Source organism: Cyprinus carpio, chromosome B2, assembly GCF_018340385.1.
Source record: "Cyprinus carpio isolate SPL01 chromosome B2, ASM1834038v1, whole genome shotgun sequence".
NCBI classification, from domain to species: Eukaryota; Metazoa; Chordata; class Actinopteri; order Cypriniformes; family Cyprinidae; genus Cyprinus; species Cyprinus carpio.
Genome location: NC_056598.1, coordinates 25029933 through 25046581, shown reverse-complemented (window position 1 = coordinate 25046581; position 16649 = coordinate 25029933). Strand labels below are relative to the sequence as shown.

Below are 16649 nucleotides of genomic sequence, written 5' to 3'. Positions count from 1 at the left end.
ATGTATCCATTGGAATGGAGAGGCTTAGTTTGCAATTTCCACTTAAGAGTGAAATAAGGGAGTATTAGAACAAGAAATCAGTGAAATGCATCAGACTAATTTCAGATTTTTTCCTAATGGGGTCAGTCTGCATCTTCATCTATAAAAATATAAACTGTCATGCTGTATCAACAGCATTAAAGGAATGTTCCATGTCCAACAATTAAGACAAAAAAAAAGCAAACCAAAACAGCATTTACAGTAAAAGCCTATAAGTCTGAACATTCCTTTATAAAGTGGCTGTGCTTTGATTAAATCCATATAATATAAAATACATAAGAGTTGGGTTGTATACCAGTAGTTAAATTATATGTGAGAAGTTTAAGAGAACCACATTAAAAACAAAACCAGTGTTATTGAGATATTTTGCTGCCTCCTGGTGGAGGGGAGTAACAACACTCAATAAGGTATCCAATTTGCCTTGTCAATTTTATTTTGATCAAGACAAACTTCTGCAATGTACAGCAGAACATTTAACAAATTACATTCAACAGCCATTTACCAAATAACCATATCTGAATTAATTCTCATTACAACATTTTAATAAACTTGTCTCTGTATTAATACAATTGTGGCTCTTTTTACTCATCACATACACACAGTATGTCCATCAGACATCTTTAGAAAGAGCGATCAAGTTTTATCCACTCACAATTTCTCCTCTCTCTCTAATACAAGATCTTCACATGTTATTTTGTCTACAGCATACTGTACTCACACATTAAATAGGCTGCGGGAGTTTTCAATGCATGACTGAGGTCTGGTCAGGAAAAGTAGGGTGTCTAACATCATCATGGGGTAAAATGTGTCCTGCACACATTTAATTTCAGTGTCTCTCTAAGGACCAAAGGGGACTTATGCACTCATACAGCCTGAAATATACTTGACATATATTTTCATAGCTCAGAAGTTTGTACATACTTTGATATTAGATTAATAATTAGGAAATTGAGGCAAAGACTCAAACAAAAGGTTGTGTATCTGAATCTTGAGAGTCTACACAAAAACTCCAGTGTTTCCCAGCAGCGGTCATCTCAGGATTACAATCCATTCCCATGAAAATTAATTGTTAGGATAGAATAAAATCCATGTCTATCATGTCAGTCAATCAGTTGATGTGTTGTTCCAAACCATATTACAGTATTACCAAGGAAAGACGTGACGCAAAATGTAGAAGTTATAATGAACGGAATTCTAAAATGAAGCATCAGATTTCTCCCATATGCAACACGGTTTTCAGTCGGACAGAAAACGTTCAAATTTCAAGCCCTCGTTGCTCCAAATGAATCCAAAGATGGTCCAAAAATGACATGGTCCAATGAATTTTGGTATATAAAAATAATACAACATCCAGCCAAGAAAAAAAATGACTATAATTTAGTCCAATAAAGATATGAGAAAGGATTTGACTGTTGATGTTGAACCCAGAATGCTGTTTTTTTTTTCTAATACGGGTATTCCTCTCAAGTAAACGTACCAAACATTATGTTCAGTGTTCAGTCTGGCAGCCAATGGGCTGTCGGTCTTCAGCAGTAACTGTGTCCCGTTGGTTTTGGTCAAAGGGTTCCTGTACGTGTGACCTACCTGCCGAATATGGTCTCATATTCCATAAGAATGAGCTCAACGATCTGATTCTGGTAGACCATCGTCTCTACCTCTGGGCGTCTCTAGTCTCTACCTCTGGGCGTAGGAGCGTTGGGCCGAATACGATGGCTACACTCTGCGTGGTCATCCTGTTTTCGTCGACATGCTGGATTACTCTACAGAGAGAAAGAGTGTTGTGTGCAAACACACAAGAGAATTATAATTAATCATTTCCATTTTTGTGCCTTCTACAGGAAGTTGTTCTCTCCTTCTTTTATACTCACTTCTTCAAGTGTTTGAAGAGCGCCTGTATTGTGTCGTGGTTTGGCCGTGGCAGTTGCTTCATCAGATCTTTAACCGCCTGAACTTTCTGCCTATAATCCGGCATTTCTACACAGAAACACACATGAGAGTGTTATATGAGTGTGAAACATCTCCCTCTAAACACCAGTGATAAATACTGATCTCAACTCACTGATAGCGGAGATGAAGTTGTTGAAGAAAGCATAGGGGAATAGAGGTTCTGGCAGCTCACGGAAAAACATCTTCAGGGCTCCAGTGGTCACGTGAATGTCCTCCCATTTACTGTCCTCTAAATCCACTTTTTCATCTGTATTTATGTAGATCAAAGTAATAAAAATAATCATCTCTTTATCACACATGTGTAATCTGTTACGTATAAATTAGCAGGACGTACCATGATTAACAGCAAATCTCAGTTTTTGTATAATGGCCAAATTTCCACTGACTCTGTACAAACCATCCACTCCTAACCCTAGAGGAGGTGAGAAAGAAAAAAAAATGACAAGCATTACAAAACATCGGAATGAATGTTAGCATGCAGTTCACAGCAGTGACTATAAACTCATCCAGTTTACAAGCACATCAAAAGTAGTAATGAAACTAATAATAACTGAACATACTGTACAATCAATGACAGCAATAAATAACCCAGGAAATGACAGTGGGAAATAAAGCAGATGTAATATTACGATGCTTCCATGGAATTTGATGTGCACGTAACCTCAGTCAGTGACAAGGTTTAAAAAAATAGTAATTCAAGTTTTATTAAGCATAAACATTCAAAGCTGGGGTAAGAGTAAATTTAGGATTTAGATGTAGTCAATATTCAGCTGCACATGGGCTGAACAGAAGTGTACCGTTCTTCTCCACTTGCTCAATGCACATCAAGACAAAGTGAGGGACGGTGGTACATTCTCTCTGACAAAGACTGCTCAAACTGGAGCCAAACACCTGATCTACAGAGAGAGAAACAAACAATAAAACAGTCTTTGAATTTTACCAATAACTCTGTTCACCCAGTTCTGTGTGTATATGTACAAGTGGTACCTTTAATGTAACCCTTGTCTTTGACGGCCTGTAAAGATGGTCTGCCTGTGAGGAGCTTCATCAGCTTGGTCTTCTTCTTCTGTTCTGCATTATCCATGCTTACCGATTTCTTAATATCTAAAGCATTATGGAAAGAGAAGTCTATTTATGGAACTCCAGGTGCACTGGGCTTAATGATGTGAGTGGGCTGTATTATAAATAAATCACCCACCGCTGATTGACTCATGCATTTTTATTCTTATAAGAGTATTGTGTTGTTAGCTTAGCAATACACTAAAAAGCTGCCTAGGTTTTGAAACAGTTCTACAGAATCATCCACATCACACACACACCTCTGCCCTTCTTGGAGTTTCTTTGCTCTTTTTCTTTGTCATGTTTCTCAGTCTCAGGAGATTCTGGCATGTCTTCTTCAATGGCCTCATCAGACTCCCAAGCCTGCAACACAAAACACACATACAAGAATTCAGAATAAATAGAGGGACGAGGTAATGCATGTGAAGGCATATAGAAGAGTGATCTTACATATGTGTGTATGGCTTCAGTCAAAGCCTTGTGCCACTCATTGACAAGACTCTCGTTATCTGACTGCAAGAGGAGCTCCATGCCCTGTCGTGTCTTCAGCTAGACACATGAAAACAACAAATCAAACAATAATATTTGTCACACAATTAATCACGTTTAGACATCAAGCTGTTCACCACAGTATCAGCCAAGCTCTGTGCAAAAAGGACAGGATAATCCACTGCATGACCTTAATAACAGTTCAACATTCATATCTCTTTTAACCAAATCAAACAGTGAGAGAATTAGGTGAACCAGTTTTTTACCTCTAGAACATGTTTCTTGCTGGATTTGTCTTTAGATGCCCAGTCCACTGAACCTCCTTTGAGTTCCACACTAAACTCCAGCTTCTGTTCTCTTCCAAACTGTTGAGAAAGCATGAACACATGAACATACACACCAGAGATATAAAACTGAGTATATCACATAGGCAACTGATGATTTTCTCTTAGCACTGAACTGTCACTCACCCAACCAGTCCCGCCCCCTTGGCCCTTATTAAATAGTAGTGAAGAACCCTGCAAAACTGTCCAATAGGAGGTCCAGTTCTTCCTGTGGGCATGACAAAAGGCAAACAAACAAAATATCAGCACAGCACAGTTAAGCATTTGTTTGCTCTGTCAAATGAATGGGAGCATTCCCTCCATGTTTACTTTTACTTACCGGACCTTCTTTCCATGTTCAGTGATTTTAGTCATGTTTAAATTGCCACATTTCTCTGATGGCTAGAACAGAGAAACAGATATGAGAAGAGAGAAAGAAGACAAACCTAAATAAACAAACTACAATGAGAGTGATGAACAGCAAGCGGCCACAGAATCAACCCAGAACAGAGTTAGAAGAAACCTAACTTTGTATATTCGCAACAGAGGCTGAACCACCATAAGAGAGAAATTACATACATAAGCACAGTGATAGTTTAGGCCTGTTTGCAGTATTTTGTACTGAGCTATATTGCATTCCGTTCTTCAGTATTTAGTAAAGAAGCAGCACAACAGACGCAACCAGTAAATCAATCTTATAAAATGGATAAGTTTTAAAATCTGATTGGATGAGTTGCATTCAAACCACATGCAAATGTGCACACACCTGTAATCACACATCAGTTTAATTCTGTATCAGTGCACAAAACTGACTTTATTTTTTTCATCTTTGCTCATGTAATCACTTTTTAAACAGTTTTGTCATATTGCTGTGGCATTCTAAATGCATTGATCCATTAGAGGTCATCCAGTGATTTAACCATCCATAAACATAAAGCACTCCACTTCACACTGAGCCTATCCAACACCCTTAAACCCTTAATTCTTGGGTTCTCATGGCTTATTGATTTATTATAAACCCACACCACAAGCAAGCACACGTAATAGCTCAGCATTAAATTAAAATCCCAAACACCACTACATATCCCACCACAACCTAGACCACAACATACATACCTCTCCCGTCTCAGTGCGTGCACTCAATCACTGTAGCGTGCGGGACCACTATGCTAGAATTTAGCTTAGCACCATTCATTCCTTAGGATCCAAACAGGGATGAATTTAGAAGCCACTAAACACTTCCATGTTTTCCCTATTTAAAGACGGTTAAATGAGTAGTTCCAAGTAAGGTATGGTGACACAAAAAAATAAACGTGCCGATTTTCTAAGCGGATAAAAAATGATAACTATAATGTATAGCGGAAGAGCACTTCGCAGCACTTTGACCTCGGCACAGTAATATCATCACTCCTGAAAACTCCCCCATTATAGTCATAATTTTAATCCGCTTAGGAAATCGCCACTGTTTATTTTGTCACCGTACTTACTCGTGTAACTACACATGTAACCGTCTTTAAATAGGGAAAACATGGAAGTGATTGGTAGCTTCTAAATTCATCCCTGTTTGGATCCTAGTGGAATGAATGGTGCGAAGCTAAACGCTAGCATAGTGGCGCTGCACGCTACAGCGATTAAATGCATGCACTGAGATGGGAAAGGTATGTATCAACTCATCTAAGTTGAGGGAAGAACATAGTGGAATATGGAAAAACGGTGGCATGTTCCTTTAAGAGAGGAGTGAAAATAGGGCAGGGCAACAAAGACAAACATAAAGGAGGACCAGGAGAAGAAGAGAGGGATGATGCTGATACTAACAGAGTGAGGGGGTTTAGGAGAGGAGGGACAGGAGGAGTCTGAGTCAGGTGAGCCAGCTTTGGTGTCCTACACAGGAAAACAACAAACCACATGACTTATGTTCAATTTTATCAACACCTGTAATAATCAGGAAAAGTAATCCAGAGTTGACAATAGTCATCAATCACTGTACCTATTAATTCGGATCAAAAACGGCCAATATGTAATTCAGACAGCATTATATACACTATATATCTCCATTTCAGGGAAAGTCAGGATATTCTTTCTTTGCTGTAAGTCTTAAAGTAAAAATCACCCATTCTAAAACTAGACAGGAGTTACTGATCATTTAATCAAAGAATGTGATTAATCACACAGGTGTAAAGCATTTCTCGAATCATTAAAGAGTTCATTTAAAAATATACATTCTGTCATCAGCTCAACTTTATGCCGCTCAAAACCGTACACTAAAACAAAAGGTTGTGAGCAACATCAGCGTGTGCACATGATGACAGTTGAAATTTAACGGTGAATGATTCCTTCAAGAATAATATATTCATGTGCAATTTCTCATGCAGTTCAAACACATATTGTACAAGATTTGTGCACAAATCACTGTATATACTGAAATGAGTTGCAGTGGGTGAGAGTGTGCATGCAATCATCTCAGACGATGTGATTGGTTGCTGGGATATAGGGGTGAGGCAACACTGACTTGTGGCCTATAAGGGTGAGAGCGGAAGGTGCTTTTGCGGTGCGGGGGTAAGGCTCGCCGGTCCTTGATGGATTTCTGTTTTAATCAGTCAAACATAAAGCACATGTAAACATCATGTCTCAAATCAGGATGGGAGTCATTCACATCACTATAACCAAAAGAACTGTGTTCATTTCAACCAGACCAGCATTTGACAGTGCTTGTAAATATAATCACCCATAAGCAGTTTCATGATGACACAAAACCTAATGAATTATGTAAATCATAGTCAAGCTTTTAATGTATTTAAATTATTAAATAAATAATAAAAATAGATACTGATATTACTGGCAGAAGTTAGAAGCTTGTAGTAAAACTTGTAGAAGAAACAGAAGTAGCAGTTTGATAAACTAAAATATCAGCTGTTTCAGCTTAAGCCCTGGGTGAAACTTATCTTTATAATAAACTGAAAAATAAGAGTTTAACCACTAAGATAAAACCATCTTAAAACAGTGTTTGATTATTTGTTTCATTAAGCTTGCCATTTGTTTTGAATTTGAGCAGTTTCATTACGCATGTTGTCATTGCCTCGTGTGCAATAGTATGATGCCTCTATGTATGCATATGCATGTGTACCTTGTCATTGGACTCGTGCAAATATACGCTGTGTCTCGTCCTGATAGGAATGGAATCAGGCAGTCTTCGGTCAAGACTACGAGTTTTGTGCACATCTCCTGGTAGCAGAGCTGAGTGGTTGGACTAAAATAGGTGGAACAAGAAAAGGCAAGATTATTAGGACTGGTAATGAGGTATGTCAAGGAAACAAATTAAAATACTCTCAAAACGTGTACATGCACACACAGACACACACTTTCAATTAAGCACTGCACAGGACACTGAAACCAGGATTAGTAGGTTTTAATAAACCAAATTGAAAGGGATTTCTGGGATTTCCTGACTAGATATTTTAATGCTGGTAAGCACCTGAATCTGTTGTCTCACCTGTGATTTGAGACCGATTTTAGGAAGCTCCCACTCAGATCTGGAGCAATCTGCACTGTAGTAATACAGTCGGCCTTGCTTGTCTGTGTGTCTCAACCACTATATAAATATATATATATATAAATAAATATAAATATAAATAAATATAAATATATATATATATATATATATATATATATATATATATATAGTATAGTATATATATATATAAAAATATATATAATATATATATATACTCTATATATATTATATAATATATATATATATATATATATATATATATATATTATATATATATATATATATATTAAATATATATATATATATATAAAAGCCTTTCAAGGCAGGTTTCGGGTTCACTCGGACTCTGATTCCTTTTCCTACACAAAGGCATATCTAAAGCCACCCTTCCACCATCTCCAACATTCAAGTACAATTGTCGCATTTCGCCTCCTATTAACAATCATGGTAAAATGAATGTATGAATATATATTCACGATTAACGTATTAGTGCAAAAATATCTGTAATTCTAACCTTGTGCGCATAGTTTTGATTAAAACACGTGTTGGTGTTGAGTGGTTGCATACAGTCTAGCCGCAAAAGTTCAAATATTTCATATAACGAAGCTTAAATTTGATTAGAAAATTTCATAAACACATTCCACACAGCTCATGTACTACTCTCCATTGGACTTCCAATCTGTTGGAAACTGTTTGTCAAAGACAGTAAATAGGTGGCTTCACAGAATTCAACAGAAAGGATGTTTTTAAAACATAAATAAAAAAAATAAAACACACAACAAGGGGTTAAAAAAAAAAAAAAAAACATCATACGCACTACAATAATGGCAATAAAAAAAAAACTCAACTACCAACTAATTCACAGCTTATTGAATGAACCAAATAAAGCAGCGCAAATAAAACTAACAAAAAAAAATTCTATGACTTGCCGACTCTTCAAACACTGTGATTATCTCTAGATAAACCAAATCAATGGTTAGGAGAGATCATACAGTATGGAGGAAGTGTGGCCATTTAAGAAAAAAAAAACAAGCAAGTTGTTGATTAAAAAGTTAGTAGTTTCTCGATTTGTGAGCTTATTAAGACGGAAAAAAGAGTCAACCACGAAAACACACTGAGTTTATCTTTGTACCTTCTCATTAGTATAGTCAGACACATAGAGAGTGTGTCCATGCTCATCCATTTCCTCAGACCAGCCTCTAGGGGGCGAACCGTACTGGCTGTCTGATTGGCTGCTCAGACAGTTTTCCTCCGATGACAGAACCTTCACCCAGCCAATCACACAAAAGCAAGACGAGTAGAAAGAAATATAGAGATAAACAAAGTAAAAGAGCTAATTCAGAGGCAGACAAGGAAAAGGGAGATGAGAAATATATCACCAGTCAGTCAATCAACCCTTCACCCATAATATAAGAGAAAATCAATTACCCAGAATGCTTTGCAGGCATATAAATATACAGCTTAGGTTGAGAAAGAGTTTAGCTATCCCATCATGCCTTTACCAAGACCACGATGGGGTTTAGCTATCCCATCATGCATTTACCAAGAAAAAAGCTAATACATGCGTGTGTGTTTGTGGGTGCATGCATCACTGTCTATTGTGCTGAGTCTAATCTGAGGGTGTTGTGTGTGTACCTCAGTGTCATTCAGTTGTTTCTCCTCTTTCCTGGTGAGGCTGTCCCGTGCCCGTGGGGGTTTCCAGGTCTTCTCCTGCGTGCTGCGGTTGTAGTAGAAGTGTCTGCCATTCTGGTCTTTGTGAGTCTCCCAGTCGCCATTGGTGTGGAGCGGAGTGGAGGACGGCAGAGGAGTGGAGGATTAATAAAACATCATCACCTCCAGTATTTTGTATACAGAAAAGATAATCAGGCCTGCCCTGCCCTGAACCTAAAATCTGCATTACAACAGAGAGAGACATTCGTTGTTAGAAATGGTTATTCGATATAGAACAAATAATCGAAGTAAAACTAAAATCATAAAAAGCTTGCGATTAAATACACTTACTAAACAAATTTAATGCAATGCAACAACAAAGGAGTTTTGTGGGCTGAGGAAGAGTTTACAGAATTTTTTACCAGATCTGGAATAAGGAGCAAATTAAACTAGACACAGAAACACAGAAGGTCCAGAAAGTCTTAAGGGTTTAATTGGAATGCCCTCTAGTAGTGCAGTATGACATAACAGAGAACTGAAGATGGATAAAATCAACTTATTCTGCTGCTTACAGGCTCAATTATTGTGACTTTATATGAAAATACAAGCTTAAATGTTATTGTATAGAAACAGTATTAAAAAAAACTGTACAGAAAACCATACTGACTTTAAAATACAATTATACCATAAAATGTATCATATGATATATCACATGCACACTGATTTTTCTCCATGTCAAAATTCCTGTTATCCAACCTGTTAAAGTTTCCGTTTTTCCAGATTTTTGACATATTTTCTTGTTTGAGCGAAGACCGAAAATGTGGTTTTATGGCATCTGTGGCTGCTCAACTTTCGATGCAACCCTACTGCTCACAGGAACTGATTAGAATAGTATTTTCTTCATGAAGGACATTATAAGACTAGAACGATAGATACAGTCACAATCAGAGAGGGAAACAGAGGGGATAGATTAGAGAGAGAGAGAGAGACAGACTGTACCTTCATACCTGAAACTTATTTATAGAAGAACCTGCACAACCACATTCCAGATCCTTGCAACACACAACTGAACTCACACTTACTTTACCACCAGGCCTCTCAACAAGATTAGATTAAAGGCATAAAAACAAAATAATCTGGATAATGAGGAAAACTGCACACAGCACAGCAAAAAGCACTGAATAAAATGAGACATCTCTAGTCCTACTAAATACTGAAACAGAGAGAGCTGAAGAAAGTGAACGACTATGTCAAACCTGTTACACAACAGCCCCATGGGTAATTTAATTATGACCAAGCACATTAAACTAAGTGTGTGTGAGAGAGAAAGCTCTCTTGATATTTTTGCTGTTGAAGGTTTTTTTTTTTTTTTAGAAATTACAATGCAAGAGAAGTGAACCAGTCCAGTCCTAGCTTCCAAAGCCAAAGAATCCCAGCATGCATCACTGCACCATCTGAAACAAGGTAATGAGCTCACATAAATATGTGCATGGTGAATCTGGATGGCACTTAACAGTTTAAGCCACAGAGGATAATGTCATCAGATTAGAGATTTGGGCTAAAGCGCACAAACAAAAGCTCATGGTGTGGTGTGTTCAAACTCAGACTTTTAAGGTCAATGAGAGAGGAAAAAACATGGAGAACCTATACCCGATATCCCAAAAATAATCATGTGATCACAATGTTAATGTAATGACTTCATATACAAGATTTCATCAACAACTGTACTGAAAATTAAAGTAATGGCAGTCTATGTCAAAGAGAAAGAGTCTTCATAGTTAATCATAGTTAACAATCATAAGCACTAATTTCAGGCTGCTGGAGCCAACAGGCTCATAGTAGTAATGAAGTGTTGGCCAAGACGACGCCACAAAATCCATGTTTCAATTATCTTTGACTCTTTAATTAATACTAGTGTGCACTGAATAGTTTATCAAAATATGATACAACTTTAATTAAGGATATAATTAACAGCTAAAATAAGAAGTAACATTTCCATAACTAATGAAAAACATTCAAGTAATAGTGAATGCTAACAATGTCACACAACGTAGAACTAATGGTAATACTGCTAGTAGCTAATCTCTCACTAAGACCGGACCCAGCCAATTACACATTCTCACATACACTGTGGGTTGGATTATGTAATGGCTTGGAGAAAAAGAAATCATTTTAAAAAGGACACTGTGTAAAAAAAAAAAAAAAAAAAAAAAAAAATTGTAATTGACACAAAACCACTGAATGTGTTTGAGTCCAAATAAGTGATGGTAGAGCCTGGGGGGCAAAGAAAACAAAAATCATCAACTAGTTTCCACAATGGAAACTCACAAATAAAGCATTTTGCATACACTGAATAATGATAAGGAGACAAAAATATGTATAACAATGACAACGACAGAACTGCTCTGAGAGTCACTTCATGAGCATTTGACCATTTGATTAAAGCAAAAGCATCATATCACATACACAGAACTGTAAAGATATTCACGGCAACCCGTCAAAATAAAGTCCGATTTTGAAATCTATTTTTCATCAGAATGTACATAGCCTACTACTACCACTAAAATGAAACAAACATTATTTTTTAAGGATTAATCACACAACATTTCTTCCATGTTTGAATTTTAATAATAAATCCCCAATTGTTTGCAAATAAATAAAACACTATTTTAGTTTTTGTTCAGTATCCATTTTAAAAACTATCGGATAATTAATCGGTATTGGCCAGTTTGGTCCAACCTAGCTATCGGTATCGGCAAAATCCACTATCGGTCAACTTCTAGTATTTATCAGCTGTTTAACCTCTCATTCTGATGGCACCCATTCACTACAGAGGATTCATTGTTGGGCAAGTGAAGTAATGCTAATTTTGTCCAAATCTATTAAGAAACAAACAAATCTACATCTTAAATTTCAGCAAAATTTCATTTTCAGGAAAACTATGCCTTTAATTAACAAACCTGACCTGATAATTCAAAACAAAATTAGATATTAGAAGGGAAAGCAACAAGAAACCAGCTTGATGTTGAGAGATGTGTAGATAGAGCCAACAGGTGGCGCAGTGCTGACCCTGTACGTGTGTGAATCCTCAAGATTGAGAGCTGGGGACTAGGCCTTCAGGTGACATATCAAACATGACTCCTCACATGCCAATCAATGGGCCTTACATTACTTGAAGATTTGATTATGCCTTCCTAAAATTTGCCCATCACTGATTGGCTGATATCCCCACCTCTGTTCAAAAGCTGATCTGTGCTTTTGTCTGACTCACTTGAGGTTTCATCAATGTGAAGGTGTAGTCACCATCATGAAGCACTTATGATACATGAATGTATCCTTTATTTGATCATTTACTAAAGAAAAAAAATGACCTGCAGGTTTGATTTTACATGCAACAGCAAAGAAACCACATGTATTATCTTATCTAAATTCATATTGTAAATTCTGGTATAACAGCATTTCTTAGATTAAGAAGCTTTAAGTGAAGTTTATGTGAGTGAGTAGAAGACTGCTGGAATGAGGAAGCGTATGTGAAGTTGCAGCATGTCAGAACAGAATCCCTGGAAGCAAAAGAGGGCAAAGCTAACTCCGTTTCTCCCTCTCGTTACCTCTAACTACCTCTCATATCCCCCACTTCTTTCTCTACCTCTATATAAAGAAAAACTCTCTCTATTTCTCTTTTTATTACCTCTATAACTCCCTCTCTTAGCCTTTCTAACCCTATTCTAACTCTTACTTCAATTGCAAATATGTGCATATTTGTACTGCTAAAGCATTTATGGCTAAGCTGAAGAAAAAGGAAAAAACATATGTAACACACAGTGATGGACAAAAAAGGGTTAATGGGTGACTTAAAAAACTGTTAGAAATAACAAATAAAAGGACAGAATCATATTAAAATTAGAGCATTTTAAAATTTAAGACTCATTTCTTCCATTATTTCAACTACACATTGTCATCATTTCCCCCTTATTCCATCCCACGGCTCTGTCTCTGACATGAAGAGACTCCACACCTCAAATCAGCAGAACACTGTGTGCCAACATGACACAGGCGTGTGTGTTTCTGTGCTGCTCTAATAGGCATGAACACAAAACACAAAAGAATGAAGGAATCAAAGAAAGAGATGTTCAAAAGAAGAAAACACAATTATAAAAGAGAGAGAAAAAGAATGAGAGTGAGAGTAAAGATGGAAGAAAAGCATTTGAATAACACCCTTAAATTACAGTAAACCAAAGTCTAAATGATTCTGAAATATCTACATCCAGTCCAGCCTCATAGTGCAAACCAAAGCATCCCCACATGCATCAGCAAGAGGAGGAGACGTAATCTGTTAATCTAACAAAGGCAAAGATTTCTTATAGTTTTGCTGTATATAAATAAACCCTCTGTGATCATTTATAGACCACACACACATCCACTCAGTCACTACTGACCAGCACTAGAAAGCTCATCACCTTATGAGGAGTAATCCTGCATTTGTGAGTGTCCTCTGTGCCAAGAATGATGGGACAGATTATGCCGTGCAATCCTCCTTATAGTGACCCTTGAAACTTACCAACACTCTAAGAATGAGAAAATGACCTTTGAACCTAAACAGTACTTAAGTATGCAAGTTTGTGCTGAATATGAGCCTTTGTACTGTCACATTGGGAGCAGCAAGCTTTGAGGTCAGGTTAAAATCAGAGAGAATGTACTGAAAATATAGCCCAGGGTGCACCACATGAAAAACCCTTGGGTAAGACGTTCTAAAATACTTGAAGACGTCATAAAACACACCCTGTTGCCACAAAAACAAGGAGTGCAAAGTGGATATAGACAAACTAAACTCTGTAGTCAAAATAAAAGTCCCACCTCGAACACATCGTCTAATCAGAAAAACTTATCGGCCGATGCCAATATTTGAAAAATGCCAAATATCGGCCGTTATATCGGTCAACCACTAAATAACAGACCAGCACATAAAGTGCTTGCTCAAGAAATGTTGGAGCAGGTGAACGGCTGCACAGACAACACTCATATGAAAACATATCTATCATATCTCATATCTAATTGAATCCAATTCAATTTCTCTTATACACTGTTATACCAGTGGTTTATCTCCGTTATATACAGTCTCTGGTCTATCATTAAAAAGTTTGGGTCAGTATGATTTTTTTCTTAAGAAATAAATAGTTGTATTCATAAAATAAGCATTAAATTGATTAAAATTAATGCTGTCTATTTGTACACTTTTGTCAGGGGACAATTACACTAAAATAAACTTTCACAACCTGCACAACAAGATTAAATAAAGCTGTTGCAGCAGTGATAATGATCCATGTTTACAGTGAAGTGTATTAACAGTAGCTACCGTACACTATTAGCATTACAGTATTATATAAGCTACAGGCCAATAGGCCCATGGAGCAGTTGAACACTGACATTCAGTCGACAGAGCAAACAGATTAAAACAGCTTATGTGTTTCATCTGCATCACGGCAGAGGAATCAGAAGTCATACTGTTTTTTACAATCACATCATTACAGTTGTGTAAAAAGCAAAGACAAAAACACACACTAAAGCCAAAGCTTGGTAATGCTGTGTGCTTTAGCTTGCTTGTGTAGAGATGTTTTTGCTGAGTGCATGCTTTCTTAAATTGTGTGTGTTCTTGATGCAGTGTGTGTGCGTTTCTCAGGCCAGCTGTCCACTGAACTGTTATGTAGCAAAGCTTATGTAATACAGCAATGCACATCACCCAAATGCACATCCTGGTCACATCAGCATGTAACAGTAGCTCAAGACAATAATCCAAGAACATCATGTTCTGGGTCTGCTTATTTCTGTGAAAGCAACTGCTGTTCATGTGTGAATGTGTGTACAGCGACCTGTGTAAACATTTGTGTTACACATGCAAGTTCAACTGCATTTGCAAGGCTAGATAGAACAGAGTCCATCATAAACATTAAGTTGTCTATGTGCCAATAATTAGAGGAAAAGTTTACCCAAAAATGACAATTCTAGCTTTCTTTTGTGCAACACAAAAGAAGAGATTTTGAGGAAATATAATATTTTCACACTGGACTCCACTGACTTTTACTGTATAGATAAAAATACAAATTGTTCAAAATATCTTCCAAATAAGAAATAAAGTCATACAGGTTCTGAAACACATGAGGGTGAGTAAACAATAACAGAATTGTCATGATTATGTATCCCTTTAAGTGTCTGTGTAAGGCAGGAAAGAAAGAATTGAGAATAAAGAGAGATAGAAAACTATTAAGTATAGCTGTGATAAATGCAGAAATTGTGTGTTTGTATAAGTGTATTCGTACACTGCCATGCACGGTATAAACGCAGATGTGTGCGTCTCTCTTACCGTTTCCTCTGGGTACATGGTGTCTCCGCAGTGCTGCTTAGTGCAGAATATCCTATGACGTGAGATGCAAAAGCAAGCGACTCTGAACTGGGCTGGATGCAGGATGCCAGAGCCAGTGCAGAACGCTAATACACACGCACACAAACACAGAGCATCACTCTCCTCACCCCCTCCCATTCAACACCGTCACGTCATGCTGAACATCCCGACCCAAACTCTCTCCCGCTCTCCCCCTGTTCTCAGAGAGATTAAGCAAATCTTCATATGAACGTAAAGACAATCCTTCTGTTAACATGCACAGATGATGGAAGGAACTACAGACAGAGTTTTCATCTCTTTCTCCCATCAAACTCTCTCTCAGGAGAGTGAGATGTATTGGTATGTCCTCCATGTTCCTGCAGGTGACCTTTGGTCATGAAGATTAACAGACACATTTGCACAAACAGAACACGCCTTGCTCAGTTTTAAAGAGTCTTTGTCTATGGCATACTGAAGACTACTGAAATGCCATGATGCCAAGACCCTTATTTTGGTTTGAGGATTTCTGATGTTTACAGGCAGTCCATCATGAGGGGATGGAAACAGGTTGGCATTTAGACAATATTTACAGTGTGACGGAAAATGTGAAATTTTTTGGTATAGAGATTTTGCTACATTGACAAAACAACCAGCTAAAAACAGAGGCGGACAAATCCCAAACAAGTCATGAAGAGTTACATATACAGCAAATATACACTACTGTTTAAAGGTTTGGGACTGGTAATATTTTAAAGTTTTTCGAATGAATCTCTAATGGTTACTGAGGTTGCATTTAATGAATGAAAAATACAGTATAAACAGTCATACTGGGAAATGCAATTGTTTTCTATTCAAATATATTTTAAAAGGAACATTTATTCCTGTGATGCAAAGCTGAACTTTTAGCAGCCATTACTCCAGTCTTCAGCGTCTGCTGCTCAAGAAACATTTCTTATCATCAATGCTGAAAACAGTTTTGCTGCTTAATATTTTTGTGAAAAGTGTTTTGGGATTATCTGAGGAATAAAAAGTTTAAAAGAACAGCATTTATTTAAAAGGTCTTTACCTGTCAGTTTTTATCAGTTGAACGCATCCTTGTCAATTAAGTTTTTTGAACGATAGTGTATCTGTGTGAGTGAGTATTAAAAACAAAGCATTCACACCATCCTACACATGCCATGATGACACAACAGCAAATATTTGCTGTTTAGCAGAAATGCTGTGATGACACAGCAGAAGGATAAGACAGTGGGAG

General features: G+C 37.2%; 1 protein-coding gene across 1 annotated transcript in view; it reads right to left on the bottom strand.

Annotated features, from left to right (window-relative positions):
• Nucleotides 1-449: 449 nt before the first annotated feature.
• Nucleotides 450-16649, bottom strand: part of arhgap12a (Rho GTPase activating protein 12a) — a 28648-nt gene continuing 12448 nt past the window's right edge. Inside the window, 19 exon segments of the mRNA XM_042718838.1 lie at nt 450-1697; nt 1700-1799; nt 1908-2013; nt 2099-2233; nt 2321-2398; nt 2784-2882; nt 2974-3090; nt 3306-3408; nt 3496-3594; nt 3801-3899; nt 4005-4086; nt 4198-4259; nt 5673-5738; nt 6367-6450; nt 6982-7104; nt 7348-7446; nt 8501-8632; nt 9004-9228; nt 9230-9259. Of these exon segments, the coding sequence (XP_042574772.1) occupies nt 1620-1697; nt 1700-1799; nt 1908-2013; nt 2099-2233; nt 2321-2398; nt 2784-2882; nt 2974-3090; nt 3306-3408; nt 3496-3594; nt 3801-3899; nt 4005-4086; nt 4198-4259; nt 5673-5738; nt 6367-6450; nt 6982-7104; nt 7348-7446; nt 8501-8632; nt 9004-9228; nt 9230-9259 (1917 nt within the window). The 3' untranslated portion in view covers nt 450-1619.